Raw genomic sequence first — 10,790 nt, 5'->3', positions numbered from 1 at the left:
AGCGTCAGCTGTGAGGTGGGCGTCCTCCACGAGGTGCGACAGACACTGTGCTGTGGAGTGACAACCAACAAAATTGACCCTAACTGCTGTTTGATGGTCGATGAGATGGCGATACGGAAGGCGAAGGTGTACTCGCAACCCAAAGATAAGTTCGTTGGTCATGTTGATCTGGGTGCAGGGACGTGGAAGACACGAGATTGGCAAAAAAATGCCCTAGTGTTCATGGCCGTTGGTCTCAAAGTGTGTGGCGCCACCCTGCCGCCTACTTTCTCACAGACCACATTTCAAGAGACTCGGACAGAACTGGCCAAGACTGTCCTGTGTGCTTTGGGCGACGCAGAACTGAAGGTGCGATCGTTCTTGGCCGATGGACTCCAAGCCAACCTGTCCATGTGCGGCCACTTGGGCGTTCAGAACCTGCAGCCAAAACAACTTCAGCTTCCCATTGTTTCTAACTACTTCCTGCATCCTGCAACCAATCAGAAGGTGTATGTTCTGCAGGATGTGGCGCACATGCTGAAACTGCTACGAAACCTCCTTGGTGAATACAAGAGCCTTCAACTGGATGGTGAAGAGGTATCCTGGGGGTATATTCAAGTAAGAGTATGCCAAATTTAGTAGTAATAGTAACAATAAACAATCTAATAGTAATTCAGTCCCAGAAAAACCGAGTATAATGCTAAAAGACTACATTTTACTTAAGTGTCACTCTGTTTTTCTGCATACATCTATCCCATCATCTGTGTAGTTCACGTCTAGATGCATGGGTAGAGACTTGAGAGACTTAACTTAATCTGAGAGCACGGCGATACTCTTACACTAATGGCTGAACCTGTTCAGCTCGTTTTCAGTATTCTACAGCCAAGGTAAAATAACGATTGTAGACACGTTCACAGGCGCTGTACGACCTCCAACACAGCGAGGGTATCCGGGCGGCCAACAAGCTCTCTCGCCTGCACGTCCAGTACGAAAAGAACAAAAGGAAAGTTAAGCTTGCTGCCCAGCTGTTCAGCAGCTCGGTGGGCAAAGCTCTGCTGTACCTAGAAGAGTCGGGCCACCATGAGTTCATCGGAGTGGGGGCAACGGGGCGCCTCATCCTGCTTGTTGATCAGGCATTCGACTACCTCAACAGCAGCAACCCCTACGTGAAGGTCTTCAAGACTCCTGTAGCTGCCAACAACTTAATGTGAGTTGAATTAATTAGCATTAAGAACAACCTGATAAGTCCAAAGTGTGTGTTTTCTTTCCGCTAAGGAAATATATCAGGATGGTCAAATACCAGCTATCACATACACAGCATCAACAAGCATGCTAGTGAAACGTTCTTTGAAAATGGCGTTGGCATATGGCGTGATGTGCTGTCGTGTTTGATCGCCCGTTACCCCCATAGGCAGATCAAGCGATAGGAGCAAAATGTCCCAAAGTGAAATGTGGGGCAAAAGTGTGCATTTTCTCCCTGCAGCTGGCCACTTATGTCACATACTCCCCGACCCCCATCCCATCCCCCCTTCCAATCACCAGACAAAATTGACCATTCAGGTATGTATGGTCAATCCCCAACCCGGTCGCCGATCAAGAACGCGTGAACTGCCCGCTCCCCCACAAACAAAATGTAACGACTGGGCGACCTCTGGTTAACAGCAATTCATTTGAACATTATGTTGTGAGGGCGGTTTGTAGCCGAACAATTGCCTTAGTAAAGGCTATAGATGTCGCTGTTATTCCTTATTCCTAGGCTACGACGTGAGTTTCTGGCCGACTTCAGTTCCGTGCTGTTCCGGCTGCAGACAGCATCAGGCGAACCGGTACTGCAGACGCGACGCTTCACCCCGGTCCTGGGTCTCTGTCTCGCGACGCAGACCGTCATAGACGTCAGTGAGGCCCTGCTGAAGGAGGGGTTCGTCTGTGTACTGCCATACAAGATGTCCCAAGACCATCTAGAGCTGCTGTCCGGCCAGATCCGACGTGTGGGCGGCTTCAACAACAACCCGAACGTGGCCCAACTGCAACATGCCATGCGCAGACTCATACTACACAGCTTCATATCGCCATCTGCCACCGGGAGCTGCATGTCACGGGATGACGGTGACGACGGCCTGCTCCAGATCCGTCCAAAACGGCAGCGGCAGACGCTCAGCGAGAGTGACCCCATGCCGGCGGTCGTGCAGCATCTCATCACGACGGAGGACACCGGCTCGGGGTTCGTTGACAACTGTGTTGGCTACATCTCCGGCTATGTGTGCCGCAAGCTGGTGGAAACGAGCGCGATCGGGTGTGGTGAGTGCATTGGTGCACTTCTGTGCAACAAGGATGGTCCTCCGTCGCATGAAGTGATGGGTCTCGTAAAAGTGCGGGACGACGGCGGACTGCTCATCCCGTCGGCGTCGGCGTACGCGATCGTCACGGCAGCTGGGCGGCATTTGACCGCTTTGCATAAGTGTGGTAGGATGGACCGAGCTAAACTGTTACTGAGTATCAAGTGCGGTGTCCTGGCATTGTTAATGACTGAACGCAGCCACGAACTGTTCCCTGGTGTGCAAGACCACATGTTCGAGCCGCGAGCGGATGAGTGCCATGCTGTGGTAATGGTAAAACAGATCGTGGCCAGGTATCTGCGTGTCCGCCTCCATGCCTATGGAAAAAATGCTACAGTGAGTGGAATGTTCCGTACCCATGTGAGGCACAAACTGTACAAGCAGGTGCTCTTTGCGCACCAGTAGTCAAATACATCAGTAGATATCTGTGCTGGTGACCGCAAGTAGATTTACTAGTTACATTGTTTTGGGGCTGTAAGGTGCGTGGACATGCAAGTCCTGTGCATTAGCATCGTTAGTAGTACGGTGTACATACTCTGAACAAAATGATATACTACGCGTAGTTTTGGGGCTGTAATGTGTGTCGGCGTGTAAGTCCTGTGTATCGACGTTGTCAATAGTACGGCGTACATATTCTGAATAGCCTGGTATACTATGCGCGTATCTCGGTGCCTACACAGCTCGCAGGAGTACCGAGCCGTTGGTGCTGGACATAGCTCATATTCCTGTAACGCACCAAATCGAGGCATGAGCTCTGGTCTTATCTGAGTGTGGATGAGGACGGACCTATTCTCTCACGCAGGTGAGCAGCATGCATGCAGTGCATACAAAGGGATAACCATAGCCTGAACTCCAGCAGCCCACCGGAGCAGTTACTTCGCCCATAAACAACGACGTAAGAATGTCCTCAGTCTCCCAACAGGCTGATGCAAATGATGACATTGGCGTCAGTCGAAGTGCCGCCTGCGAAAAGATTCGCGCTTTCCAACGATTTTGGGTCGTCGATCCGACCTGGAAGGACCCAACTGTCGAATACATTTAAAGATGGATACAGTTGGCTAACATTCATGACAGTTATCTTGCTTGGCTTTGCTTCTGACTATTTCAAGCCGAAGCCGCAAGCCAGGAGAGGGTGATACGACTCGCCCGGCCCCTGTGCTCGCTGGAATGCTGCAAAGGACCACATCCGGATGAGGGTTAAGAACAATTGTTTCCAAAGTTATCGCTATGGAATATTTTCTGTCTTAGAAGGACCATCTGTTTTCTTCTGAGACCAGATTCTACCCTGCCTTCCCCACTTCCCCCCCCCCCCCCCCCACTTGTGCTACGACGCAAAATCGCAAAATCAGTATGCCTAGATCAGTCTGTCAAGCCGCTACCCATGCCCTCGGAGCAAACTTTGCTGAGCCGTATTGCGTAAAATTGATGTCTTAAACAGCCCCAGAATTTTTAAGGCCCTCGCTCCCATCACTTCCAACTCACACGCCTGCAAAGTTCGGCCATCCGCCGCGGGATTATCATTGCGAAGCTAACTCTTGCCCCTCTCCGCGTGGTGGCGCTAGTGTCACAGGACGGGAACAACCGGCCGGTCGCCGCGCCGATGGGAGTAGACTGTCTAGATTTTTATAGGCCAGTGGGTAATTCAACTGTTGTTATAATTAATAATTTGTTATGAATTTTGAGCCAAGATTGCTTTTATCATGAAACAGCTCTTGGGCTGTTCCTATGTTATGATCTTTGGACTGTGGAAACACAGCTGTTTGTTTCACCTAGCCACCAGTCCATATCAGCCCAATGCTGTTAACTGCAAGGATGTCAAAGCAGTATTTCAACCCTAGTACGTCAAGAAAGCAAGTAACTGCACTCTGACTTGTCAGTCCATGCCAAGTCTGAATGGTGATACTGCCCACAGGTACTGATGCTGCGTTTTATGGGGAATACCACACAATTGCACAATTTTTCCCTCTATGTAGCATTCATGAGTCATTTATGTAGCTTAGCTCACTGTCTGCAAGCTGCCCATAAATGCATTAGTTGGGGGGGGGGGGGGGTAGGTAATGTGTTTCTTGGGCTGCGCAAAGCAGATGACATGATGCTGGCTGGCCCATCTGATTAGAGTCTGGTTAGCTTGTGAGTGTCATTGGCCAATACAAGAAAATACTGATTTCCTGCCAGCCATTGCATGACAGCAAATATTCAGGTGTCACAGGCTCCAGGCGTATTTTAAATGTCATCCTAAATAATGTCAGCTAGAACAGCAAGCCAGAATCCACATTGCAGAATGGGAAGCAGTAGCTTTGCTTGCACTTTTTGGAGCTATTGTCATGTATGGACGGTCTAGCCATGTTGCTTTACATCATCTCAGCCATTGCCATGAAGCAGCTTAGTTTTATTTACCAGTTCACTTCCTTGTCATTCTTGATTAAATACGTGCGACCAAAGAAACTGTTTCTAGCATAAATATATGCTGGAATGCCTGTAAATCAGTTCTTCCTGTTTTGCGCCAATTTCTGTGATCGTGCTCCTTGCAATGCACAATGTTCACATGTCTCGGTCCACTAGCAAACATTTTTCATATACCACTACCTATCGGACAGATTTCGCAGTGCTGACTATGCAGCTTTTGTGTTTCAAATGTTATGGCTTGTGCTGTGGCTATAAAGCCTGAGTCCCATATAGATCGTTTTTCCAACGGAGTCCATCTTCCTCCTCGCTCTCAAAGCCGTCTCGCGTCCAGCATGACTGGTGACATTCGCCATCCATACGCAGGGTACTGGCACTTTTTTCAGTTCATCTCAAAAGCGCAGTTTTCGCCCATAACCCGTTCCTTGATTCGAGCTAAGTGGGATCGAACTATCGACCATTAATCCGACGTAAAGCCTCTTTCGCCCATGTAAACGCACCTCGGCGAGAGGTTTAACGTCGCATGATCCGTTCCGATCTTAATTCGAATTACCCTCGGCTGCCCATGTAAACCGGGTACATGTCAGCGGGCCTAAATAAACCCTGATTAAATAGCATGGGACAGTTATCATGCATTATTACCGATACCACCACCGCGTCACCCGCCACCCAACCACATCGTTGTCCGACCGCCGTCGCTAGGGCAGGTCCCTCGCGAAGTCCCTGCCGTACAGCTGCGCCGTCATCAGCGCGTCGGTATTGTCGACGGACAGGTGGCGCGTCGAACGGTCAAAGTCCCAGTCGGCGGCCAAGTGCATGTGCGTCCTAACGGCTGACGGGTACACGATCGTGTCCCCTCCGAACGTGCCGGAGAGCGTGAACGGCGGAATCAGCGGCATCGGCCCTGTCGGAAACCAGCTGCACGAGGCCGGGCTGGGGCTGGCGCAGAGCGTCACCATGCAGATCTCCGTGCTCCAATGTGGCGTGGCGTCGCGCCGGCCGTCGTACGCGAGCAGGCGGTAGGTGGCAGGCGCGCCGTCGGCGGCGGCGGCGGGCGACGTGCCACGCACGCTGATGCGGCAGCAGAGCTGGCCGTGGCACAGCTCCTGCTCCCGCCCCGTCAGCTCGGCGCTGGCGAACTCTGACATGTTGTAGTGAAGCAACGGGTAGTACGCGACGCTGCCGCCGCCTCCGCCGGCTGAGCGGAAGCCGGCCGGTGGCTGGGCCGGTGGCTGGGCCGGCGACTGGGCCGGCGGCTGGGCCGACGGCTGGGCCGGCCCGTCAACCGACACCCGCGCCGTCAATAGGGCGCCGGCCTCGTTGGCGTAGTCGTACGTGTAGTTGAGCGCGCCGGCGGCCGTGTAGATGCCGGAGCCGACGCTGGCCGTCCTGTGGACGTGGAGCCCAGCCGAGAGCAGCGTCACGCCCAGGCCGCGCGCATACGCGCTGTGCATCTGCAACGCTGCGGCAGACGCCGACGGTCAGTTCGGTGGGACTGAAGGGCGTCCACTGGACCAGCGCTGCGGCAGACGCCGACGGTCAGTTCGGTGGGATTGAAGGGCGTCCACTGGACCAGCGCTGCGGCAGACGCCGACGGTCAGTTCGGTGGGATTGAAGGGCGTCTACTGGACCAGCGCTGCGGCAGACGCCGACGGTCAGTTCGGTGGGATTGAAGGGCAGCGCTGCGACAGACGCCGACGGCCAGTTCGGTGGGATTGAAGGGCAGCGCTGCGGCAGACGCCGACGGTCAGTTCGGTGGGATTGAAGGGCAGCGCTGCGGCAGGCGCCGACGGTCAGTTCGGTGGGATTGAAGGGCAGCGCTGCGGCAGGCGCTAACGGTCAGTTCGGCGGGACTGAAGGGCGTTCACTGGGCCAGCGCTGCGGCAGACGCCGACGGTCAGTTCGGTGGGACTGAAGGGCGTTCACTGGCTAGGCTAGTCAGTGTGGTGCTAGGCCACTAGTGTGGCGCGCAATTCTCATTGTTCACTTTTCATGAAGTTCATTCACGGCTCGAAGCGGTTTTCTGCATTGTTCATGAGGCGCGTCTTTTCTATGTAATTTCGCTAGCTGTGGAAGATATCGCTGTGCTGTTACGTTCTGGGTTTAGGTAACGCTCATCTGATGCGGGGACCTTTCACAGCTGGAGTAAGAAGGCACAGGTGTTGTTCGCTGCCGGAACAAACATACAACAAGGCGGTCGGGAATTTGGGGGCTGAAGATCCAAATATTTACGACAAAAATATCTCAAAATGGTTCATTTGCGGGAGTAACACGATTGACTGAGATCAGCGCCATACAACTTTTTTGATCACCAAAAATCCTGGATGAATGATTCGTTTGACCACCAAAAATCCTGAATGAATAATTCATTTGACCATCAAAAATCCTGAATGCGGACCGATAAACTGAACTCGTAACGCTACGACAGTCCTGCGGACTCGGCCTCGCGTGCTGATAAGCTGAATTCACAGTGCTACGACAGTCCTGTAGACTCGGCCTCGCGCACCACATCAGGCCAACTCAGCGCGGGCAGCTCGTTAGACGGACCGGTCCGTCTGACCCTCAGACTGACCTGTCAGCGAAGGCAGCTCATCGTGCCAGTCGGTGGGGAACACGACATGCGAAATGCCGCGCCGCGTCAACTCCACGGCCGGCACTTCGAACAGGATATCGAAGCAGGTCATCAGGCCGAACACAACGCCGAAGTCGGTGCGGAAGGCGGCCAGGTGCGGCTTCGGTGTCTGCAGCACCTCCCGCTCGACTATATACGGGTGCACCTTGTTATACCTGCGGCGGGGCACGGAAGTCAGCCCATGGGCCCGCGAGCCGCCGCGGGCTCGGTGCGAGCGGTTCGAGACCACTGCGCGCGCGGAGAGGCACACTGTCCGACTGGTGTGCTGGCGCCCTTGATCAGACCCTCAGGAGCACTATTTGACAAAGCACAACAGAATGCGTCTACGCGTGACTCATAACGCAGGAGAAGGCTGTCCGGGCGCGACTGACCACACCATTGGGCTTAGCTTGAGGCACAAAAATATTTGAACAAAAGAAAAGCAGCGAGGACGAAAATATTTAATGTAATATAATATAATAATATAATATGTAATAATAAATATAATAATGAATAAAATAACAAAATAAATAAAAAATTTACAACCGACATAAAGAACACAACACTTCATATACCGAAGAATATGGCTAAAAACGGCATACTTTTGTATCATTGTTCCCTTCCTGTCAAACACCAGGTTGGTGTTGAACAAATAGAAGCCATCCGCCGGGCAGTCTGCGTCAGAAGCTTGGCTGCAGGGCACCTTCTCCACGTAGTTCGCCACGATGTACATCTGGTGAGCCTTAGCGAGGCAGCTCAGGCCAGACACAACCTAGCCGATCACATCTTTATCAGTGCGGTGAAGTAAGCGACTTTGTCTCACATGACAAGTGAATGGGAGGGATAGGAAGAACCACGTGCGTCTAACGTAACGACGATCAAAGCATTGCTACGAGCTATTCATTTCACCCTTTCATTGCGATTTTTATTCACTAAGCCGTGCCGAAAATTACCACATATTTGCACATGCAAATCAACACCCTGACTACCTACCCATGATTAGTATTCCTCAAAACACCCCCAACCTGACTAACACACCGTCTTCCGTGTGCATCGTTCAGTTTGCTGTCTGTTGTCTCGTGGGAGCAGGCCGGCTGCCGCAGACAGCTGGTCGGAGCGAGCTCACCTCGTGCCGCGACGCCTCGCCGCAGGGCACCGCCATCTCGTCAGCAGAAGGCATCTCCGCGGCGAACAGAGCCAGCGTTTCGCGGGTCGCAAACGGCCCGTTGCTCATGATGCCGTGCTCAGCCAGCACTAGCAGGTCGGCACCCTGGATAAGGTCGCAGGTTAGCGCTGAAGGTCAGGCGCTGGATAAGATCATGGGGTGAAGTCGCGCGGAGGTACCCGGGCCGCGGTCGACAGCAGCGGCTGCAGTGTTTGGAGCCGAATTTTTCTTGGCATGGGGAAGTCCCAGATCAGGTCGAGACCAGCACAGTGCTTGGGGCGGCACTTCCTGGCATTAATGCTTACCAGATGGCATTAAAACGAGGTCGGAGGCTGGTGTCAGCACTTGGTTCAGGCCAAAGCGGGGTCGGGTCGGGCCTCTGACGAGGACACCTCGTGCTCGTCGGGCCCCTATCACCATGGGCCTTAACGCAAAGCGCCCGAGATGAGTTCAGGTAGAGCAGTGCTGCCACCAGGCTGGAGGACTCGCTGCGCTCGGCCCGCCCACGCGGGAGCCGACGGGCAGCAGGGACTTCACGGACGATGCCGAGAGCTCCGCCCTTGCCTGAGCGAAAGCCTGGACAGCGCCGCCCTCACCTGAGCGGAGGCCTCCCTCGCCTGCCGTCCTCAGCTGAGCGGAGGCCTCTTTCGCCTGCCGTCCTCACCTGAGCGGAGGCCTCCTCCGACTTCCGCCCTTACCTGAGCGGAGGCCTCCGCCTGGCGCCCTCACCTGAGCGGAGGCCTCCTCCACCTGCCGCCCTCACCTGAGCGGAGGCCTCCTCCGCCCGCCCGCCGCACCGTTCTTCATGTTCTGCCGCCAGGGAGCGCCCCTGGCGGGGGTCCCAGTCGGGCAGGGCGATCTCGCACACCCGCGGCGAGTACGGTCGCGGCGGCATCGGCGCCAGTCCCAACGGCCCGCACGTCCAGTGCCAGCTCTGACGGTTCCCGCCGCCGCCGCCGCGGCCAGCGCCGCCAGCCCCACCGCCAGCTCCAGCAGCATGAGTGTCTAAGGCGCGGAACGCTCTGATCAAGCCCCAAGCGGGGTTGGTCGGTACGGGGTCTAGAAGCTTCTGTAGGTATTTTGTGCTCGATGTAGGGCTGAATCTCGGGAAGATGTTTATACTGGGCTTTTTTCATGTATTGAAAACAATTCTGATTCGGAAAGCAGATTTCGACTTTAACACAAACACGGGCGAACAGAAGCCTACCTATTGTTTAATTCTTCTTCGGTCGGTATTGCACCGAAGACACCGTCATGCACTGAAGAAGCGTCATGACTGAAAGTGTCACCACCCACATAGCCAACTTCCACATAGCCCATGTTAAATCCAAACCTTTGGGGAATCGGACAAGAGAAACTTTCTGGCGAAACATAAGATGAATAAATTGGTTGGCTGTGTTCGAGCTTCCTGCCACCGCTCGACTCAGCACGATTTGTCGATGCAAACCGATTTCTGTGTTCAGTGCAGTTCTGTGGACCGCATCCAGCATCGCTCAGGGAGTGCAGTTCTGTAGGCCCATACGGGCCTCGGTCGGGCAGTACAGATTTCTGTGGGGCACCATACGGCTCGGGCAAGCGCAGTTCTTGTGGGCCCCATACGGCTCGGGCAGAGCAGTTCTGTGGGGCCCATCCAGCTCGGGCAGGTGGCAGTTTCGTGGATCCCATGTTGGCTCAGGTACTTCCGGCAATGGTTCGGCACAGGCGAAAAGGATACGCCAAGTGCCTTCCTATGTTTACCACGCACGTTGCCATGCCGTGCAGAGCATGATTTTTACAGGATAACCAGTCTCACAAGAACAACGCCACAAAATTTGATTAAAAAAACATTCACACCACTCAAGCAAGATGTCCATCACTGCACAGCATCAGCGATAGGTTGTCTCTAGCTAGCAGCGCGCCAGACCGACCGCATGCACGCAACAACCCCTGGCACGGCTGCTGAGACGCGTTAGGACGTTGAGCTCGACAACATAAGCGTTGTGCAATACATCAACACCCGAGCATCTCGCTCCACTGGAGCTGATGCGAAGCGCCTGCGCGCCCAGCCTGCGCTCTCGCCTCTGCCAGGGCCTACCGTGAGCTGCGCGACCACCAGCGGCCGGCGCGTCACTGGCGGGGGCAGGGCGCCGCGTCTCGACCCCACCAGCTGTGGACACCGCGCCACCTGTTGTCTCTCCGCCGAGATTACTCGCTGGACCGCTTCACACGGCGGGGGGGGGGACCACCTGGCGCCACCGGAAGCAGACCGCCTTGTCACCGCCGACAGCCGTTCCTCAGCGCGCACGCCGGCAGCCGT

General features: G+C 54.5%; 2 protein-coding genes across 2 annotated transcripts; one reads left to right on the top strand and one right to left on the bottom strand.

Annotated features, from left to right (window-relative positions):
- Positions 1–565: 565 nt before the first annotated feature.
- On the top strand, positions 566–5,057 carry LOC119097864 (uncharacterized). Its single transcript, XM_037220812.1, has 4 exons — positions 566–576; positions 920–1,186; positions 1,766–2,277; positions 5,053–5,057. The coding sequence occupies exons 1-4, from the start codon at positions 566–568 to the stop codon at positions 5,055–5,057; spliced, it is 795 nt and encodes a 264-aa protein (XP_037076707.1).
- Positions 5,058–5,416: 359 nt separating this feature from the next.
- On the bottom strand, positions 5,417–9,389 carry LOC119097862 (pantetheinase-like). Its single transcript, XM_037220810.1, has 6 exons — positions 9,258–9,389; positions 8,456–8,599; positions 7,932–8,101; positions 7,291–7,505; positions 6,009–6,180; positions 5,417–5,897 (listed from the first exon to the last, which is right to left on the bottom strand). Exons 1-6 carry the CDS (start codon positions 9,387–9,389, stop codon positions 5,417–5,419), a joined length of 1,314 nt encoding a protein of 437 aa, XP_037076705.1.
- Between the last annotated feature and the right edge of the window lie 1,401 nt (positions 9,390–10,790).

The sequence above is a fragment of the Pollicipes pollicipes genome, unplaced genomic scaffold (assembly GCF_011947565.3).
Source record: "Pollicipes pollicipes isolate AB1234 unplaced genomic scaffold, Ppol_2.1 Scaffold_4621;HRSCAF=5438_pilon_pilon_pilon, whole genome shotgun sequence".
In the NCBI taxonomy this organism is placed as follows: domain Eukaryota; kingdom Metazoa; phylum Arthropoda; class Thecostraca; order Pollicipedomorpha; family Pollicipedidae; genus Pollicipes; species Pollicipes pollicipes.
The sequence above is the reverse complement of the archived record's forward strand: the minus strand, read 5'-3'. Positions and strand labels throughout refer to the sequence as shown.

Excerpts from the sequence above, each read along its gene's own strand:
- LOC119097864 (XM_037220812.1), top strand. Across the intron at positions 1,187-1,765 it reads GTAGCTGCCAACAACTTAAT|TTCCGTGCTGTTCCGGCTGC; the intron begins GTGAGTTGAATT and ends GGCCGACTTCAG.
- LOC119097862 (XM_037220810.1), bottom strand. The coding sequence starts at position 9,389 with ATGCCGCCGCGACCGTACTCGCCGCGGGTGTGCGAGATCGCCCTGCCC. Across the intron at positions 8,600-9,257 it reads CGGAGGAGGCCTCCGCTCAG|GGTGCCGACCTGCTAGTGCT; the intron begins GTGAGGGCGGCA and ends GACCTTATCCAG. Across the intron at positions 7,506-7,931 it reads AAGGGAACAATGATACAAAA|GTATAACAAGGTGCACCCGT; the intron begins GTATGCCGTTTT and ends GCCCCGCCGCAG.